This window comes from Rattus norvegicus, chromosome 13, assembly GCF_021556685.1.
Source record: "Rattus norvegicus strain SHRSP/BbbUtx chromosome 13, alternate assembly SHRSP_T2T, whole genome shotgun sequence".
Taxonomy (NCBI): Eukaryota; Metazoa; Chordata; class Mammalia; order Rodentia; family Muridae; genus Rattus; species Rattus norvegicus.
In genome coordinates, this window is record NC_141546.1 from 84,971,111 (window position 1) to 84,991,540 (window position 20,430).

At 43.6% G+C, this 20,430-nt stretch overlaps 1 protein-coding gene and 1 long non-coding RNA gene across 4 annotated transcripts in view; one reads left to right on the forward strand and one right to left on the reverse strand.

Annotated features, from left to right (window-relative positions):
* Positions 1-15,220, reverse strand: part of Uap1 (UDP-N-acetylglucosamine pyrophosphorylase 1) — a 34,541-nt gene extending 19,321 nt beyond the window's left edge. For all 3 annotated transcript variants that reach the window (NM_001429959.1, NM_001191930.2, NM_001429958.1), the window contains exons 1-3: positions 15,038-15,220; positions 7,637-7,959; positions 149-353 (exon numbers count right to left, since the gene is read on the reverse strand). In NM_001429959.1, coding sequence (NP_001416888.1) covers positions 149-353; positions 7,637-7,916 — 485 coding nt within the window. In that variant the 5' untranslated portion in view covers positions 7,917-7,959; positions 15,038-15,220. The remainder of the gene's footprint in view (positions 1-148; positions 354-7,636; positions 7,960-15,037) is intronic.
* A 173-nt stretch (positions 15,221-15,393) lies between these two features.
* Positions 15,394-16,625, forward strand: LOC102549303 (uncharacterized). Its single transcript, XR_015636140.1, has 2 exons — positions 15,394-15,544; positions 15,663-16,625. It is a non-coding gene; the product is annotated as an uncharacterized LOC102549303 (long non-coding RNA).
* The last annotated feature ends 3,805 nt before the right edge of the window (positions 16,626-20,430 follow it).

Sequence of the window (20,430 nt, forward strand, 5' to 3'; positions counted from 1 at the left end):
CTGAGGGCAGCTAGCTATAACATATATTACTTTTAGCATATGTAGGGTTGCCTTTCATAGATCACTGGTAACAAGCGTGTCCTCTTGACAGTAAGTTACACACATCTGAATGCTACAGAGCAGATGCTTCAGCATGAGACCCGCTTACCAGGGGATGGTGCACTTGTTGCCATACTGTTTCTCAGCTAACTGCTGCAGCTTCAGAATACGTTCTGCTTGTATCTGGAAAAGTGTCTTGTGGGATGGCAAGCCCACATCATACATGCCCTTGGGATACGTGACTCCAAGTCTTGTCCCCTGCCCACCAGCTAGAAGAAGAACTGCTACTTTGTTCTGAGAAATCTGGGAAAGTCCTGAAAAAGAAAAGACTTGTATCACAAAACCTCCATAATTCAACTACAAACTTAAGCTAGGGCAACCCACTAAAACACCCAAAAACTAGTGGGAGACTTCAATGACACACACATTAACATGTTTTTGTAGGTCTGGAGCATTAGCTCAGCTGTTAAGAGCTACTCTTCCAGAAGGACCAAGTTCAGTTACCAGCTGGCTCTCCACTGCCCTGTAACACCAACTCCAACTCCAAAGGGGTTCCAATGCCTCTGGCCCCCATGGGCACTTGCAAGGTAACACACATACGCACACACACACACATGCACACACACACATGCACATACATGCATACACATGCACATGCACATACATGTTTAAAAATAATTTTAAAGTATATCTTTTTTTAATTCAAAAGAATTAATATGCCTTGATTCCATTTAACAACCACTATTATGAGTTCTACTATCCATATAAATTGTGATTTAAAAGGTTTTTCCATGGACTAGAGAGATGACTCAGTGGTAAGTGACTTTGCTTTGTATGCAGAAGAGTCTAAATTCAAGTCTCTAACGTGTACATTAAAAGCTCAGCGTGGGGCTGGAGAGATGGCTCAGAGGTTAAGAGCACTGTCTGCTCTTCCAGAGGTCCTGAGTTCAATTCCCAGCAACCACACGGTGGCTCACAACCATCTATAATCAGGTCTGGTGCCCTCTTCTGGCCTGCAGGCATACATGCAGGCAGAAAGCTGTATGATGTATACATAATAAATAAATAAATGTTAAAAAAATACAGATAAAGTTTTAAAAAAAAGACTGCTAAAAAGTGGTTATTGCTAAGTGACTATTAAAAATAAAATAAAATAAAATAAAATAAAATAAAATAAAAAGCTCAGCATGACTGTATGCCTGTAACCACAGCACTGGGGAAAGGAGACACACAGAGGCCAAGAGCTCACTGGCCAACCAGCCTCGCCAGCCAGCAGAGAGGAAAAGGTGAGCTTCAGAAAAGAACCATGTCTCAAGGAAATAAGGTGGAGAGCATTAGCAGAAGACACCTGGGTGTCCTAGGCTCTGCATGTGCACACATGCATTTATATACTTGCATAAGCACACGCATATAAAAATACATGTGCACAAAGGGTTTCTGTATTCTTCATGCTCTTGAATCTAGCTTATGAGTACACAGAAAAATGAAAGGAGGAAAAGCTGCCTTTGGAAAATCCAGTCCAGGACAACTCGAAATCTAATGCAGTTCACGTCGCTGTTTGCAGAACCCGATGGTGGGCACTGCTGAAGGAATGTGCCACTCCGGCTGTGGGACTAGAGTGACGCTTCACTGCCTATCAAAAATGCGTAGTACTGAAGTTAGTATCTGTCTTACAATGACAAATAGCATGCCGCTGGAAATCAAGTAGGCAAACAGTGCGTCCTCGGTATAAAAGCAAGGACACACTATTTTAAACTGGCAGTAGTATATATTTCACATAGGCAACAGTGAAAATAAAGTTAACTAACCATAGATGTGCTTACCCAAGTAGCAGTTGCAAAACCATGAACTTACAGATCCTAAAGCAGGCTGGCCATGGCGCTGCACACTAGCAATCCCAGCACTTGGGAGATAGAAGCAGGAGTTCAAGACCAGCTTGGTTCTCACAGCAAAACCGTGTTTCAAAAATATGTTTTTAAATGTACACACGTACACACACACACACACACACACACACACACACACACACACACACACACACGTGTGTATGTGTGCCCTCAAGAGTCTTCAGAAATATGAAAAAGTATACCCTTTATCCTCCTTTTTACCTCTCCATAATAGGACCTGGTTAACACTTTCTTACAGGATAGATTTTAACACAGACAGAAAAAATAAAACATTAAGCCAGAGAGAGACAACTGCAGGTCTAGAGAACATCTCTCTTTGGCAGTGTGATCCCAGAAGGTTCTGAGCACTCTCCCTGGATAACATAACAAGAAACAGAGCAGTCTGTAGTGGCTTGAGAAGGTCAGACCCTTCCTGGATAGCTTCCGGGTCGTACTAGTTCCTCCCTGTGCTTTAACTTGGACAGGTGCCTAAAACAAGGACGGTCTCGTGGGTGCCTCCAAAGCAAAGCACAACAGAACGTCCATTTAAACTGTGGACACTTCAGGACAAGTCAAGCGGCATCAGCAGGTGATTCTACTAGGACAAAGGAAGGAAAGCTATCAAGAAAGCTAGTCAGAGGAAACACTGGAACACAAAAGCTTTGTCTTACCTTGGTTTTTTTGAGACAAAGTCTCACATACCTCTGGCCTCAAACTTTCCATGCAGCCAAAAGTGGACCTGACCTAATAGTGATCCTCCTGCTTCCACACCCATGTATTACACTAGAGGCATGTACCGCCATGCCCACAGTAAGTTGTTAAGTTGTAATCACATGTTACAACTGAATGCTCCCAAAATGTTAAACACAACAAGTAGACTAATCAAGACCATCCCCATCCCCATCTGAACTCATTTTATAAACTAACGCATTACTGTGAACTTCACTAGGCAGTCAACAAAACGGCATTGTGATTAATGTGGGTTGGGAAGAGATATTTGGCACGGTATACATATTTCAAGTCATATATTGAACTATTAAGATAAAAACAGAATGATATCTGGAATACAGCAACAAAGAAAAAAGGGAACAAAAGGGAGGACACATGAAGCCAAAAAAATTTAACTTTTAGTGAAAGTAGCATATGTAGGCATTTACTAGACCATATTTGTCTCAAAATATTTGTTTTAATATACTTGACCTATTTAATAATAAATCCATATAAATTTCTACACAATGATATCCTACGTGTGTATGTAAAAGAAAATACTATAAAACACTACTGGTTGTATAGAGTATGGGATGTATAGAGTATGGGATGTATGGAGTATGGGATGTATGGAGTATGGGATGTATGGAGTATGGGATGTATGGAGTATGGGATGTATGGAGTATGGGATGTATAGAGTATGGGATGTATGGAGTATGGGATGTATAGAGTATGGGATGTATGGAGTATGGGATGTATAGAGTATGGGATGTATAGAGTATGGGATGTATGGAGTATGGGATGTATAGAGTATGGGATGTATAGAGTATGGGATGTATAGAGTATGGGATATATAGAGTATGGGATGTATGGAGTATGGGATGTATGGAGTATGGGATGTATGGAGTATGGGATGTATGGAGTATGGGATGTATAGAGTATGGGATGTATAGAGTATGGGATGTATGGAGTATGGGATGTATGGAGTATGGGATGTATAGAGTATGGGATGTATGGAGTATGGGATGTATGGAGTATGGGATGTATAGAGTATGGGATGTATAGAGTATGGGATGTATAGAGTATGGGATGTATAGAGTATGGGATGTATAGAGTATGGGATGGCAGAATTTTTCTTTTTTTCTTTAACATTTTTAGTATTTAGTATTTTAGTATTTTCTTCTTTAAGATATGTATTACCTTTAAAATAAAACAAATCTATTAAAACATTACTATACTAGACCTAAGAAAAACTAGAGGAAATAATGTTGAGCACATTTCTTCTCCACAAGACAGTTATCTTCCCACCATGCTGCTATAGAAAGAGAAGAAACAGGTACAGTACTGGGATGCAGCCGAGTGCTTGGGCCTCTTACTACCCAGCCAGACGAGGCCCCAGCACCCATCCCCAGCAACTCGATAAATGTTAGGCAAGTGTCTTATGGGCAAGAAAACGGGTAACACAGAATAGTTATTGGTATAAGTGGGAGTACTCAACTAAATAAGCATTTTAAGTAAAAGATGGCATTTGTACCAACCAATCATATTTTCCAGTGTATATTTACTAAAATGGTATTCTTCTCAAAGCTTCTAATTGCTTCTCTTTCAAGATCTCAAGAGTTCCCAGTTGTTATTCTGTTACATTATTTCTGTGTAGCCAGAAAACTTTAAAACTCAAATTAAAGTAAGACCTCTCTTCAACAAGGAGGTTACTTACCCCTAAGAAATAACTTTCTACCCTCAGTTTCAAATGTCCATTATCATTTCCATAACAGACACTTGGAAACTACTACACAGTACTTTTTTCTACCATCATGAAGAAAACAAAATTGTCCTTGAAACAGTTATGAGGCTCCTCCCAGCACATAAAATACAATGCTATAATCTTCACCACTGTGAACTCCTTCCTCTGATTAGTAACTGCAGAAACTTTCTATTGCTATGACTATGCAAACACACAGCAATTTCTGGCTAAGTGAGAAGGATATAAAATCAGTTACAAGATCCCCTCCACCCTACTGTTAAACCACAAATAAATATGGTTTCCTGATACTGAGCCAAAAGGAAGTTTGCTTTGTTCCTTCTTGGGCCACACTCGGTTCTAACAACTGTGGATTATACTTTAAATGAAAAATTATACATGTCGATTAGTTCTACAGAGCTAAAGACTCCAAAGGGGGCCTGCTTGTTGCTTACAGCCTCTATACCAGATTCCTGAACCGTAAATGCTATGACTCCACCCTCCTTAATCCCTAAGAAGAAACATGGCAGCTGGGATATAGGAGTTCACTATATCCTGATTTGGAGCAGGACTCTTTTTGAAACCCAGGGCAGGAAGGCAAGATTAACGATTCCAAAGTCAGTATAAGTCACCGTCTCACCAAAACTCTCCATTCATAAGGGTTCACCTGAAAGTCATTCTCTGATTCTGAGTGGCCTGCCCAATTCTCAGTAAGAAACTAGGTTAGCCACAGCTTGGTAAACCTTGGTAAAAGGGTAGGTTGGCCATGGCTTCCTTCATAAGGGGCCAGGCTAGCCATACTCTCTTGGCAAGAGGCTAGGTCAGGCATATGCGTGCATTTCAGATCTCAAAGGCATCCTCTGAACGAATAACCAATCTTTCTCAAGCTGCTCTTTAACATCCTTTTGAATAAGTCCTTTTAACTCCTTCTGAATAAAGCCTCATATCCCAACTGAATACACAGAACAGAAGGAAGTGGAACCATTGTGACAGATGTGAAAGGCTAGAGACCTGCCTGGTTAGAACCAGCTTCCTCTTCCCTGTATGAAATAAATGGCTTCCCCACAAGTGAGCTCTCTGGGGCTCTTTGGAACACAACTCAAAAACCAATAAACCTGTTGGCCTAGGGGAGGGAGAGATACAGAGAAGGTCAATGTCACCAGTTTTCTTCTTATTTCATGGAGTGCGAGGTGGAATGTCAAAAGGCAAAAGAAAAAAATAGCCACCTAGATAATATTGTTGCTATGACATTATTTCCATCTATGAAAGCAAACATGTGCACAACTAGGTAATATAAGAAAAACCGATCTGATATAGGCAATTTCTGGTATTTTGAAAGTAGTTTCTATATTAGTCTCACTTGTTCATTCAGCTAAGAGAGCAGGCAGAGACTTAACGAGAGGTGCAGGCAAACACTCAACGGCTGTGTTGCTCTGTCTTCATTGTCAACCTGACAGAGACCCAGGTTCACCGAGGAGACTGGTAGGGCACATTCCTGGGTATATCTGTGAGGGTATTTCTAGGGAAGATTAAATAAAGGGAAAGAAACCCTCTGTCCAGGAGGATGACACCATCCTATGGGGAGGAGCCCTGACAGAGTCAAAGCGGGAAAGAAGGAGCCAGGGAAGGAGATGCAAGCTCCTGGTCTTCTTTTGTTACTTCCAGGTCCACCATGATGTGAGCTGCTCAGCTCCACCAAGCCCTCATGATCAGGACGGAGGGAACTCTCTGAAACTAGGAATACACACACACACACACACATTTCTCTCTTTAAACTGGTTTGTTTCATTAGAGCTATGCAAAAGTAACTAATGCACAGGCTGAGGGTATACTTTTAACAAACTTATTATTTAAAGGAGGACTAGATTACAAAAGCAAAGTTTTCAACTCTACCAAAAAGCTACTGTGGAACTATTCTGCCATTCTCCAAAGTGTAAGTTAGTATTAGACATAAGAATAAATTATATGTTTTGAACAAGAAATCTGTGGGCAAATTCAACACATAATATTGATCCGTGTATAACTGCAAATTTTCCTTCTAAATGATGTCTGACATACACAGACATACAGGACATGTGTTGCTCTTCAAATGTCTATGACGCAATTAGGAAGACAAATGCAAATAGCTGTTACTTAAAGGCAGCCTCAAATGCAAGCATACACAACTATTCCAACTTCGGATAGCGAGGAGAGCACTGACAATAGCAAATACGGAGACTCTTAAAGAATAAGTGTAAGGAAGCTGGAGTCACGGCTCAGCAGTTCAGAGCAGACTTAGAGGTCCTGAGTTCAATTCCCAGCACCTACATAATAACAACCTTCTCTAACTTCATTCTGAAGTGGTCTAACACCCTCTTCTGGCCTCCGTGGGCACTGCACACATGTGATCTACTGACAAACATGAGGGTAAAGGTAAGACACTTATACATATAAATTTCTTTAAAAAGAAAACAATTTTTGAAGAATGAGTGTAAGAATTAGGACTATAGTTCTCTGGCTACTGAGGAGGCCAAAGCAGAAGGGCTGCAGGTTCAAAGCTTTCCTGGCCTTTATGGTGAGCTCAAAACCAGCAGGCAACTAAGACCCTGTCTAGAGATGGGGTTGGTGGCAGAGTGCTTTCCTCACACGCAGAAGGCCCTGGGCTTGAGCTCTAGTACCTCCCTAACAAAAGAAAGAATGTCAGTCCACAGTAGCAGAACGTTGGCCTACCCAGCTCCATGACCTTCAAGGTGCTACCCTAAGCAGAGAAAGGGCACAACCCAGACCAAACTAAAGATAAATATAAACACAGGAGGAAACGCATAACAGAGCACCTAGGTGAGGTGGATTGCTTGCCTCAGCTACAGTATGTGCAGCAACAGAATGAGATATAGTAACACAGAAGAAAACAGAGCTGGAAATGCAGGCGTGGAAAACCAGTTTAAGGCAGATTTTTCAGGTCAAAGCAGCTTAAATTGGAACATTTAACTCGTGAGACAAAATTTCAGGAAAAGTAACCTAGCAAGAGTATGGAATTTAAAGACAAAGAGACTGAGGCCAAATAAAGACTAGAGAAAAGCTTTGAAACCAGGCAGCGATAACTCAAGCAGGATGTAGACCAGCCACGGCAGACACTGCAGCTACCTTGGCGAGAATGTTTGCCACTTGCTAGTGGGTCACCTGATGTCGAGTATGACAGGCACAGTGCTACATGACCCAGCAACTTGAACAATTTCAGCACATCTCACAACCCTGGGCAAACAAGCATAAACAAGCCCAGTACCTTCGCTCTCCCAGGCCTGCAGCTGGTCTTGATCTCTGGTAGCACTGCCCAAAACCTGTCTGGGCACAGGCTCCATCCGTGCATCCACCTTTTCTTGGTGAGAAGATCGATCAAATTCGCCAACGGCCTTCTGGAAAAATGAGTTCAGCTCTTCAAAGTTCATGGCTTGGAGTTCCATATAAAGTTCTCCCTGCTGGGCTTCTGACAGCTCACTCCAGAACTGCAGCAGGTGCTGCTGCCCAGCCGCGGACAACCTCTGTCTGAGGTCATTAACATTCATGGTGCTCTGGTAGTGAGGCTTTGTAAAAACAGAGGAGGGGGAGCTGTGAACCAAAAAGAAAAGGAATTAAGAAAGGGCAGACAGATGTCCTGACGTTTTGGCCAAGATCACTTATTTAACAGTGGTCTCATGAGATTATAATATGTATGATGTTTGCACAGTAATGAAACCACCTAATGACACATTTCTCAGAACATAGCCGCGTCTTTAAGCTATGTTAGACAATATGTTTTTAAAAACTCAATATTTAGAAATGAACTTCTGCCTTTCTGACAGTCAATATTTGTGAAAGCTCAACTTTAAACAGTAATTAGCACTATGTGCCGGCACTACAGGGAAGCACTCTACTTACAAGTCTCATCCACCTTGCTACCACTCTGCATCACTTGTAACTGTCATCAGTATTCACATAGAGGAGGCTCTAGCACAAAGCTCCGCAGCAGACACCGGGGTGGCACCTGCCCCCATGATCTCACTCCCCTGCCACTGTCCACATCTGCTGCTGCTGCACCACTGTTGTCCTTTTGCCTCCAATGGAGAGAACTACTGTTGTATCAGAGTACACCCACCAGTAACTGTGAGAGCTACATTTCAATAGCAGCCCCCACAGGGAAACAGGATCATTCCCATCATCTACTCACTAAGACCTGCGCCCCAACTACAAAGAAAGGTGATGCACACAACAATCAGGGAAGGAAGACCGTGTTAGCCACAAGCATGAGTATCCCAGGATCACAAGGCCAAATCTTAAACCGCATGGTGCTAAAAAGTAAGAGCATCAAGAAATATTTAGTCTACCACCCACCTAGTACTGATAAATGCAAGATCTGAACAGACACCAGCTGGGAAATGTTCACAATCTAGCTCTTTAACCCTGGAGGGGGTCAAACAGACTGCATAGATAAGAGCAGGAAACAAGGAAACCTTGATGGCCCTGGTGAATGAGCATGAAGAAGATAGGAATCAGTCAGAAAGTGAAGGCTTACACACAATGACAGGATATGGTGTAGGGTAGGGCTAGCCCATGAAAACCCAGCAACAGACTGTAGATCAAAGAGTAAGAGATGTGAAGCCAACAATGGAATGATAGACAAGGCACTATCACCATATGCTTTAAAAAGATGAGAGAGAGAAGCCATGGTACAGAATATACTGTAAATTAGGACAGCTAGAAGGAAAGCAAGCTAAAACACAACTGTGGATATAAATACCCAAGGGGCCCAATTAGAATGGTAATCATCAAAAAAGAAATCAAACACAGATAAGATGGCTCAAAGGCACTTGTCTCTACATCTGAGCACACGAGGTCTATCCGCAGGACATACTCGGTGAAAAGAGAGAACCAAGTTCCATAAGATGTTCACACGAGCGAGCGAGCGAGCGAGCGTGCGCGCACGCACACACGCGCGCGCGCGCGCACACACACACACACACACACACACACACACGTAAAAAGTAAAACATTAAAAAACAGAGTGACAACACGCGTAGCTAAAGGGACACTTGTATGAGGCTAACGAAACATGAAATAGTGTATCTGCTATAGAAATCAGGATGGAAGTTACTCGAAATCTAAAAGTAGAACTACCACAGGACCTAGCTATAGCCAGTTCTGGCTATCTAAGTCAGCATGCGGGGAAACCGACCAGCACGTCCACAGTTCTTGCTGCACTGTTCCTAATAGCCAAGGTATGGAGCCATCCTAGACACCATCAACACACAAACTGATAAAGAAAATATGATCTGTAGAGTAATGGGATTTTATTTAGTCATAAAGAATGAAATGCCATTTTCTGAAAAATATATGGAACTAGAAGGTCATCAGTGAAGATAACCAAATTCAGACAAATATTGCATTTTTCTCTCATATGCAGAATCTAGATTTAAAACATACACATGCACATATGCATGCACCATGAAAGCAAAAGAGGAACTAAAAAGGGGAAAAGGTCCAAGGGAGTAGAATGGAGAATGAACAGACCAAATATACATTCCTCTTTATATGTAGAATCCAAACTTAACTACACATACATACAGGTGACACTATTTAAGAAAAGGGGACTAAGAAAGCAGTAGGAAAACAATATGAACTATGTGTGATACATGCCTAAAAATGCCATAATGAGATCCATTATTTTGTATGCTAACTGAAAAAGAAAATGAATGGAAGAAAGCAAAACAGAAAAACCAAATGTATGGCCCAGACTGGTTGCCGGGTATGAATGAAAGGGATAACTTCGAGGCTCACTTAAAAAAAGTCACCACTGCATTGCAATCCAACTGCTTAGCTGTGGCAGTTAAAGGGAAGGAGGTACAAAACAAGCAGCCTAACCTCCTGTTGAAGGATGGTGACCAGGGGTACAGAGCATTCGACAGTGCATATGCATCATTCAACTGCCCCAGGCCTCCCATCCCGCACCTATAAAATGAGATGCCCAGTTCCTACCTCAGCAGGGCCCTTCAGCATCAACCTTTACAAACTGCAGAGGGAATTCTACACCTTGTGTCCATCAAGGCAAGGGTAAGAATAGCACTATGGCTTTTGCAGCCAAAAGGGCAGCATGTGCAGGCTCACCCAGTGCAGCACCAGACACAAAAAGTCAAAAGGAGTCTACCTCACAGAAAGTACGTGGCAGACATCCTGGACACTCGGGTCACCTGCACTTCCTAGAGAAGTCTTGCTGTAACATGAAAACAGACCATGCTGCAACACCAGAGACGCCTCTTGTTCTCAGCATTCCTAGAGGCACGCCAGACGCCCATCACACTGCTGCCAGATGTGGGAACAGATGGGACATTCCTAACTTTATTGCCTATACCAAGTCATAAATACTTTCAACCCCAGTGTCTATAAAATGGGAATAATTTTCATCCAATGCTGAGACCTAACAAATAACCGTTCACAACCAATGAGAAAATGAAGCTCAAAGTAAAGTTATGTAATTTGCCTTTGGCTGCATCACTACTACCTAGAAAGATGGGAATTTTTAACTCAGATGTATGTGACTCCAAGTCTATCCTCCTCCTCTGTCCTCACAAAAGCAGGGGAAATACAAAGAACCCAATGAGAGAGGTCTCACTTCAACACAGGCATAATAATGGTGGCGACCAACACTGAGCTTTAGAATCAGACTGACTCAGGTTCTTACCTCAATTCCACCATGGTCCAACTTTGTGATTTTGGTCTAGTTATCTAACCTTTCAATGCCCTAATTTTTTGTCTATAAAATGGAGCAAAGACAGTTCTCGGCCAGGTGGGATGGTGAATGCCGCCATCTTAGCATTTGTATTGATGAAGCAAGATGAAGAATCTGAGGATCCTTTAGGCTACCGAATAAGACTATGTCCAAGCTACAGAGCACGGCCCTACCTCAACGGCACACAAACAGACAGCAAAGGAGCACTTACCTCTAAAGTTAGAGGTATCCTCACTGTGATGAAAAGCAGTTTTGAAAGTGCCTAGGGTACTGAGAGGCCTCTATAAAATGCTAAGTCACAACCTTTTGGACATGGAAGAGCTACTAAGGACAAAGCCAAAAAGTTTATATAAGAAAAAGAAAATGTCCTCAATGGGAGCAATAAGGAAAATGCCTCCAGTGTCATATATACTCAGAGATCAGGACATGGTGGCAGCAGGCCTGAAGGCTGCTGCAGCCCTGTACAAAGGAGACTCTGAGAATGGAATCCTTCAGTGACTTCATCAAGTGAGCATCATAGAGCAGTCAGTACAAACATGGGTATGCTCATCACTCAGCGTGGCTTCTTGATGGAACCAAGACCCATAGGAAACACAGACAAAAAGGGGTGTTGCTGGAGTAACACCCAGCCTCACAGTAAACCTTCACAAGTTTACTAGCAGTCATTACCAAGGATGTAGTAAAGTATCTTGCTACATTACGCTGGAAACGACGCCATTAGGGACTTTTCATTTCCAGAATAACCTATGGGCCCAACATGGTTTGCTTTTTTGTGTCACAAAACTACACTGAGTGGTGATTCATCCCCAGTCACCCTCCTCACATGTGACTAGGTTACCCATAAAAGCAACCCTTTCATGAGCATGCGTGATGACTGAGAATTTAAGGAGGAAATGTAACTTTTATGTGAGTATTAACTCATCCACCAAATATTTAATGAGCACTTACTGCCCACCAGAGTCTGATGTGGATGGTAGGGGAGTAAGATAAAGAACAAGAAAGCAATCACATTCCAGAGGAGGAGACGAGTGTAAAAGGACATGAGCTACGGCTATGAGGAGACATATAGCGGGCGGAAGGACTAAGTCCTCACGGCACAGTAGTGGGAAACTAGGTAAGAAGCAGCAGCATCCAGGGGTGGGGAGGGGGGTGTCTGTTTGGCTAATTCTTGAGAATATATAAGAAGACATAAAGCAAGCTTAGGTCCAAGTGTTCTTGAGGAAGTAGCATGTGAAACACCCAATACAGAAACATGATGCCATTCGCTAAATAAATGTTGGCACAACAGATTTAGGGACGATTGGTGACTGGAGAGACTCTATCCTTTACTTCGGGTCATTTTCAACTCCATACACTTACCAAACATCCAAAAAGAAACTGCTGACTAGACAGCAGAACGCTAGTTGGTAACACTAGAGTTGTGTGATAAAACTCTCAAGGTCACCAGTACAAGAAAACAAATCACAGTCTGAATGAATTCCTCTGAGCAGAGGGAGACACAAAGGCCAGGAGGTTAGGAGGCCTAGCTTGGACACTTTCTAGGATATTAAAAGGTATTTCAGCTGGGCAGTGGTGGTCTTGCCTTTAGTTCCAGCACTCAGGAGGCAGAGACAGACACATCTCTGTGAGATCAATGCCTGCCTGATCTACAGAGCGAGTTCCAGGGCTGCCAGGGCTACAGAGAGAAACCCTGACTCTAAATACCAAAAAAAAAAAAAAGGATTTCAGTTGACTTCTAAGTTTCAAGAGTTATATCACTTTTTTAAAAAACATTTAATAAGATAGCTGGGATATGTACAAAATTCTCAAAGATAATTTTCTATTAAATAAAAAATAAGACAGTAGGGAAAAGTAGATTTGTATTATTTCCCAAGGAATGATTCCTACTCATGTTCAGCCCTGTTTTTGTGAGGAACTGAGGGGGCATGTTATAGTCAGATCCCTGGGGACATGTGTAACCAAAGAAGCGCCCCGAGCTCTTGGCTCCTCACTCCAGTTGTCCCTTGCCCCATCATTTGACTCTGTGCAAATAATTTTACTTCCCTGGTGTATGTATTTCCTCATGAAGACGACCCAGCCTTTTTCATATATTCTTAAGATTAAAAAACAAAGAGGTCTCGTCTACTAAAAGTACATGCAAACATACTATGATAAATGTTAAGTAGAACTGTTCCTTTGAAGGTCATTCAAGGCTGGGCAGTGGAGGCTTACTCCTTTAATCCCAGCATTGAGGAAGCAGACAGATAGATCTCTGTGAGTTCCGGGTCAGTGTGGTCTGGTCAGAGGCAGAGGCTGGTATATCTCTGAGTTTGAGGCCTGGTTGATCTACAGAATGTGTTTTAGGACAGCCAGAGATACACAGAGAAACCTTGTCTCAGGGAAAAAAAAAAAAAAACTCATTCAATAAGTACTATTCCCCTATAGGTGCTTAGAAAAAACATGTTCAGGCAAATAAAATAACTTATTGTAAACTTTGATATCTGGTCCCAGAAACCAGCAATCTATAAAACTTGTTACCAAATTCATATCTATCCATTTATGTGTTATGTAACATTCATAATAAACATGACTTATATTTACCCGACACAACTATAACCATAGTATATCTCCTGATTTTTGTAAGAGGTGTGCGTGTGTAAGTAAATGGTATACAGCAACAGAGAAGAGACTTTAAAAGATGTGGATTTTTATACTAAGATCAAAAGTCTACACTAGAAATTATGACTAAATTTGGTGTGTGCCTCCAACCTAACACACCTGGATCAACATAAACGACAAACCATTATCAAACATGCCTTTATTAGAATTTAAATGCCACATTAAAGAAGTCCAGTATTTCCCATTTCCTCCCCCCACCCACCTCTACTGCTATATGCCCTCAGAATAGGTTAGTAAATCGCTTTTGAAAAAAAAAACAAAACAAAACATATGGAACTAGGCGGTGGTAGTACACGCCTTTAATCCAAGCACTCAGAAGCAAATGGATCTCTATGAGTTCTGGGCCAGCCTGGTCTACAGAGTGAGTTCCAGGACAACCCGGGCTACAGAGAAACCCTGTCTCAAAAACAAAAACAAACAAACAAAAACAGGAAAAAAAAAAAAAGGTTGGGGGGGGGGGGGGTAACTGAGACAAACTTGAGTCCTAACCGCTGACTAACAGCACAGACTATGAAGTCTTTTCCCTTAGCCAAGTGAGTCAACTAATAATGAAATAGACAAATGCCTTCAGTTCCCTGGAAACTCTTGGATCCAAGCCCAGTGAACTTCACCTCCAAGTCCCTAAACTTTTGCCTCACATAAATACATACGTATTAGCATGATCATTACCACCGGATTTCAGATTTCACAGTGTGCTGATGAAGACCAGCCAGTCTCAGACCAAACTTTTAGAAATCTTCAAAAGCATATGTGCGCTCTCAGCCCTCCAGCCTCATCGTTCATCTGAGGGGAGACCCTGAAATCTGGACCTCTCTAACTATCTGTATCAAGGGAAGCGGGTCCTATGTTAGCCACATCCCCCATTGGGATCCACTGTCCTTGTCGGAACTACCAATTCTTACCCTCGTGGATTCAAAACACCCCAACTCGCTTTCCCCTGACAGAACCAGCGACCACTTATTCCCACTGGGGACCCCCAGAAATGGCACAACTATGCCCGGGCCCTAGCCTGAGACCCTCGTGTTTCCTCTTCCCCATCTAGGTGAGGCCCCACTCAAAACAGCGGGGACACGCGCCGGGGACTCCATCACTACTCCAGCCTCCTCTCCCTGGTCTCGCACCAGACCCTCTGCGCATCCCCGACCCGCCGCGACACAGCCCACGCCCCTCCGAAGCTCCGAGCAGCCGGCGCCGAGCACCGAGTGGCAACCCGTAGCCGGGTCCACGCGCTTGGCTTGGGAGCGCGCGCGTGAAGGGGGCTCCTACCTCCCTCGACACTCCCGCGGCTGGACTAGGCTCCGGCTTCTTCGCCTCGGCTACTTGCCGGCGTCCCGCGCCCGCCTGGAATATATACGGTCATCCGAGGGGCCGGGGCGGCGGGGCGGGCCGCGAGCAGCAGCCGAGGGGAGCGCGGGCCCCGGCCACCCCGCCCCTTTCGCCGCGGTGAGTGGCTGCGGCCCAGGGGCGGAGCGGAAGCCTGCCGGCTGGACACGTCAGCGACCGAGAGCGGCCAAAGGGGCGGGCGCCGGCGACCGGAAGGCGGAGCCTCTTTACGTCGCTCAGACTCTTGACCAATAGGATGTTTAGGTGTCCTGTCAGTCTGCGGCACCGCCCTCTCACGCACTTGCGGGGCCGGAGCTGGCTACGCTCGCAGCCTGCGGGCGGTGAGGCCCGGCGCCACCTTAAGTACCTACTGTAGGGCGGGTCCTTAAGGTCACCCGGGGCGGATCAGCGCGCCCCGAACGGATCTCCGAGCAGGCAGTGATTCTTCAGGTGACGGATTTCCGAACGCCTACGGGTGTTGGGAAAGACCCGCGGGTTTCTGGGCAGAGATCCCTCCGGGGCAGGCCTGTGACCTTAAGCTAGCTGATTTTTGTCTCTTATTTTCCAGATAACTGCTTGCCAGTGACCCAGGCTTCCTCCGTCATTGTCTTCTGAGTCTCTTGGGTATCAAGACAGCCAGATTACCTTTTGCACAGCACACAAGTGAAAGAAGAAATGCAAGCAAAAGGGATTAGATAACCCGAGGTCGTGCTAAGTGTGCCAGTCAGTGAGAACCAGTCCAGGGAGCGGGACTTAGCTGGGAGGGCAGAACTCAACTGTCCTGTTACACCAGAGGTAGCCGGTGTGCACGTGCAGGCTATAGTGTCATGAAGTTGCATTTATATTTAGAGTTATGTTGGGTTTTGCAGGTTCTGAAAGAGTCCAATTTGTTGAGATGTCAAAAGCAACTAAATTTAACATATCCTGGATCCTAGAGAAAGTCTGATGGTTTCCATCTGGTGGATAGACTTCCTCATTTACATTTTCAACGTTTTCTTACTCATTCTTGAGAATTCATTTTTCATTCAGACTTTACTATCAACTTATGTCGGTTAGGAATTTTATCACTTAACAAGGAGTATCATTCATAAATAAATAGATAGTTTTCCATTTGATAAAGAACCTTTGTGGCTTTGAAAGGTTAGGTAGATGGAAAAAGAGCTTGGGGGAACAGGATCAAGGAAGGGTGTGATATATTATTAGCAGTATTTGCTTGGCCTTAGTCTTGAATGCCCTCTGAAATCCTATCAGAATGCCACGTCGACTGAGAAGCTGTAAATGCCACTCACAGTGCTGTTGATAGTGGCAGGTGTACCTTCCTGGAGCAAGTATAACAACACGGGTGTGTTCTCTGGTTTTCATACTTCCAGTTTTGAAAGTGTGAAGTCTTAAGTGAAGAACAGAGCCTGTACACAATGGAGATTGCCCAGAGTCCCTTGATTTTTACCTATGCAAGTCCCTGGGGCTGAAGTATTCTCTTAAGAAACTGGCAGCCACAGCTTTCAATAAAGAGCATATTGTTCAAAACGTATTTATTGAGTCATTCTACGCTAGACCGTATGATAGACTCTACAGGGGAATCGGGTCTATCTCTTCAAGCGACTTCTAGGACAATGAGAGAGGCAGAGGACATGGATGCTCCTTTTTCCAAAGGGAGGGCCAGGAGTGCAGCAGCAATGGCTCAGATGAGGGCCCTAGAGCTCAGAGAGAACAAAGGGATGACATTTTCCCCCAAAGTCAGCCCTTAGTTTTGGAAGGCTGCCCGTTAATATTCAGCCTTCGTGACTGAGGCTTTGGTTTTCCTTCCCATTGGCAACCTCGCACCTTTGCTAACTGCAGTTACCTCACTGATACTAATATATATATATATATATATATATATATATATATATATATATATATTGAAGTGTCAAAAGGGAATACTTGCCAAAAGGTACATACTTTCAGCGCCATGAGCTCAGCCCAGTTTAAAAAATAAATGGAATACTTTGGTCTATGAGCTGGATAGGTGGGTAGGTGAATGGGCAGACAGATACCTGGATGGCTATTACAAGACCTGGAAAGGAAAGATCGCCAACACTGAGAAAATGGCTTGATACAGCTGACAGAGGGGAAAGGGAAAGGAGGGCTAGCGTACAGGAGTTAGATAATAAATGTTAGCTGAAAACATACAGGGGAAATGAAGAGAAGTAGAATAGTCACATGATAAAGCTACAGATAAGGCTGGGGATACAGCTCAACGATAAAAGCATTGATGTAGGATATATAAGCTCAACCCACAGAAATACACAGACGCAAACAAGCTATATTGGGATACGAGATGCTTCCATTTCATCATTATTTTGTTAATGTACATTAGTTATACATATTAATGAGTTTCACTGATTTTCCATATATAGATGAAATGGTAATCTCCCTTCCCTACTTACTTTTGAGAAAAGATGCTTTAAAGGAACCATTATTGCAAGATAATTTAAAATCTGAAAATGTCATATATTGATAATAGGTTTTATGGTGGTTTTTATATTACTTTGGGTAGACATATTTTGCTAAATTATTTTAACCTTGTGAAATGCGTCACTTAACACCTCGGCTTGACTGATTTTCTGAGTGACTTGTCAGAAATGCGCTGGTCTACCCACACTGCTTGTTTCTCAGAATCCGTTATAACCCACCTAGATTTTTTTTTTTCCAAAAAGTGTGTGGGTCCTAGGGACTGCCACACCAAAGGAGTCTTCTCTCCATTGTCCTGAACATGATGGCCTCAGCTGGCTCATGGAGCTGTTTGCCAGCAAGAGGCACAAAGCACCAGGGCAGTCAGACTCTGGTCAGCCTGGGTCAGGGCAAGGCCTGAGCACTTATGACATCACTGTTGCCGGGTGGGTGCAGACAAGTGGGTGGTGAACTGACTAGCGGTTTCCCTTTCTGCTGAGTGTTTCCTAGGATGTAAGGATTTTATGCTCTTGGGAAATGATACTGCCTTAGCTCACCACCCCTCCCAACACTTATCTCTCGTTCAGGGTGTGTTTGGGAGAAATATTGTGAAATGAAGAAAACTCCCTCTTAAATGTCAGACATTTTTCACCCGATGTTCTCTACACTTTAACATTTACACAGTCCTTCGGGGGGCTATGAGACAGACAGGGGATCTAAAATGTGTGAGATGCTGAGAGTGATCCACACCAAGGAGAAAATGCAACCGACTCTAACCTGAGAAGCAAGGGAGTCACAGAATGAAGTAAACTAGGTTAGAAAGAACGCCAGTGTGTGTAGTCTCTGGGACTGCAAAGCTGGAGGTCTCCGCATGGAGGTTGTGTATGGTGGAAGGGAAGACTTCGAATTCCATCCCTTTGGTGTTGGCTAAACATCATTTGGTCTGACCCTTAATAAAGACTCGGATTTGACAAAAGCGAAGTGATTCACTTAAGCACAAACTTGGAAGGCATGAAGGCAAGATTCAAAGTCAAGCCAAGTCCATCTAGCAGGTAATTCTCTGCAGGTAATGAGTGTGAAAATGATGCAAGAATTGAAAAGCTCAATCCAGACAATAAATTACTCCCTTTCCCCCCCCCCTTAAAACTAAGTGGTTCATACTGTGATAGTTATTCTTCAGTATCAACCTGACAAGATTTAGAATCACCATGGAAACAAGTCTCTGAGTATTTTTGTGAGGGGATTTTTTAGATTGGGTTTGAAGAGTCGCCCAAAGGTAGGCAGCTGGGGTGCCACCTGACTGAAAAGGGACAAGGGGTGCCACCTGACTGAAAAGGGACAAGGGAGTTGAAACAAAGCATTTACCTGGCTCTGCTTCCAGACTGTGGACACACAGTAAGACAGGCTGCCTGCTGCTCCTGCTGCCACACCCTCCCTGCCTTGACAGACTGCATCCCTCTCCAACTGTGAGCCATGATAGAGCCTTCTTTCTTGAAGCTGCTGGCATCGAATGCTTCATCTCAACAATGAGACAAGTAGCTAAGACTATTGTGGATTCTAGGTCAAATATTGAGTGCTTGTGCCCGGAAAGCTACTTGTCTGGAATTTCTAATGCAGACAGCCTCACAGAGATATCTCTAGGGCGTGGCATTTGACATATGGATGAAACCAGAAGAGAGAAAAATGGGGTTCCTAACCTGCCCCTCTCCACGTATGTAGTGACGTTGGGCCACCCGCTTTAGTATACAACTGTCCATAATACTGTCTCTCAGACGTAAATGTTTCTCGAAGTACAGTTTGGATTTATGGTGCCCTTTACCTCGGGTGCCTCTCAACTCAACATGAATGGTGTGTGTCAGGTAAGGCCAAGTCATTTTTGCTGAAGACATCGCTTAGCCTTATATTTTGACTTTAAGAATCTCTATGAATTAAATTCGCTTTCTGTTTTTTCAGGTAGTAAAATTTAGTATCCCTCTAAATTAACAATTTATTTTCTGCACATGAGTGACGTTTTTCTGCATGGATGTCTGTGTACCACTTTCATGCCTGGTACCTGCAGAGGCCAGAAGAGGGCATCAGGTGCCCTGGGATTGAAGTTACGAGCATATGTGAGCTATTGTTTGGGAGCTGGGAACCGAACTTGGGCCCTTTAGGAGGGTAGTCTATGATACCCCCGAGCCATTTCTAGCCCCTACAGGTATTATCTTTAAAGAAGGGAAGGACTTCTTAAAAATCTGTTCTACCCTCTACATACATTTTTTTTTTGTCCTAGGTCCATGTCTTCCCTTGGTCTGTCATTTACCAGAAGGAAGAAAGGACCCATGGCACAATGGCAGTCTCCAGAAATGCCAGTTGGCTTTGCATAAGTTAAACTGGAAGTATGATCTTAGAGCTTATTGGAGGTAGCATGCTGTGTGTGAAGATAATCTCAGAGCTAGGCCTGGTGGCACACACCTTTAACACCAACACTTGGGAGGCAGAGGCAGGTGGATCTCTTGAGTTTGAGACCTGCAAGCTCCAGGAAAGCCAGGGCTACACAGAGAAACCCTGGAGGTCTGGGCGGGGTGGAAAGAGAGAAGAGAAAAAAGAAAGGAAAGAGAAACTCTGGAGGCAGTCAGGAGTATCTCCAGTTCCATACCAGGCTGGCTACAGAAACAGAATCTACAAAGGTGGGAGGAGGGGAAGACTTCTTGGATTCTCAGATTCATCATCTAATTGGTTTCCATGTCCCCACAGAATTAGGTCACTCACTCCATTTATTCTAGACACCTCAGGATAACAGATGACAACATGAACTCCACACAACATGTGTTTGAACTGTGGCTGTCTGCAGTCGCTAGTTTAATGTCGTTAACACATTACTTGGTATCTTTGGGCCCCATCAGGGATAATAAGACCTACCT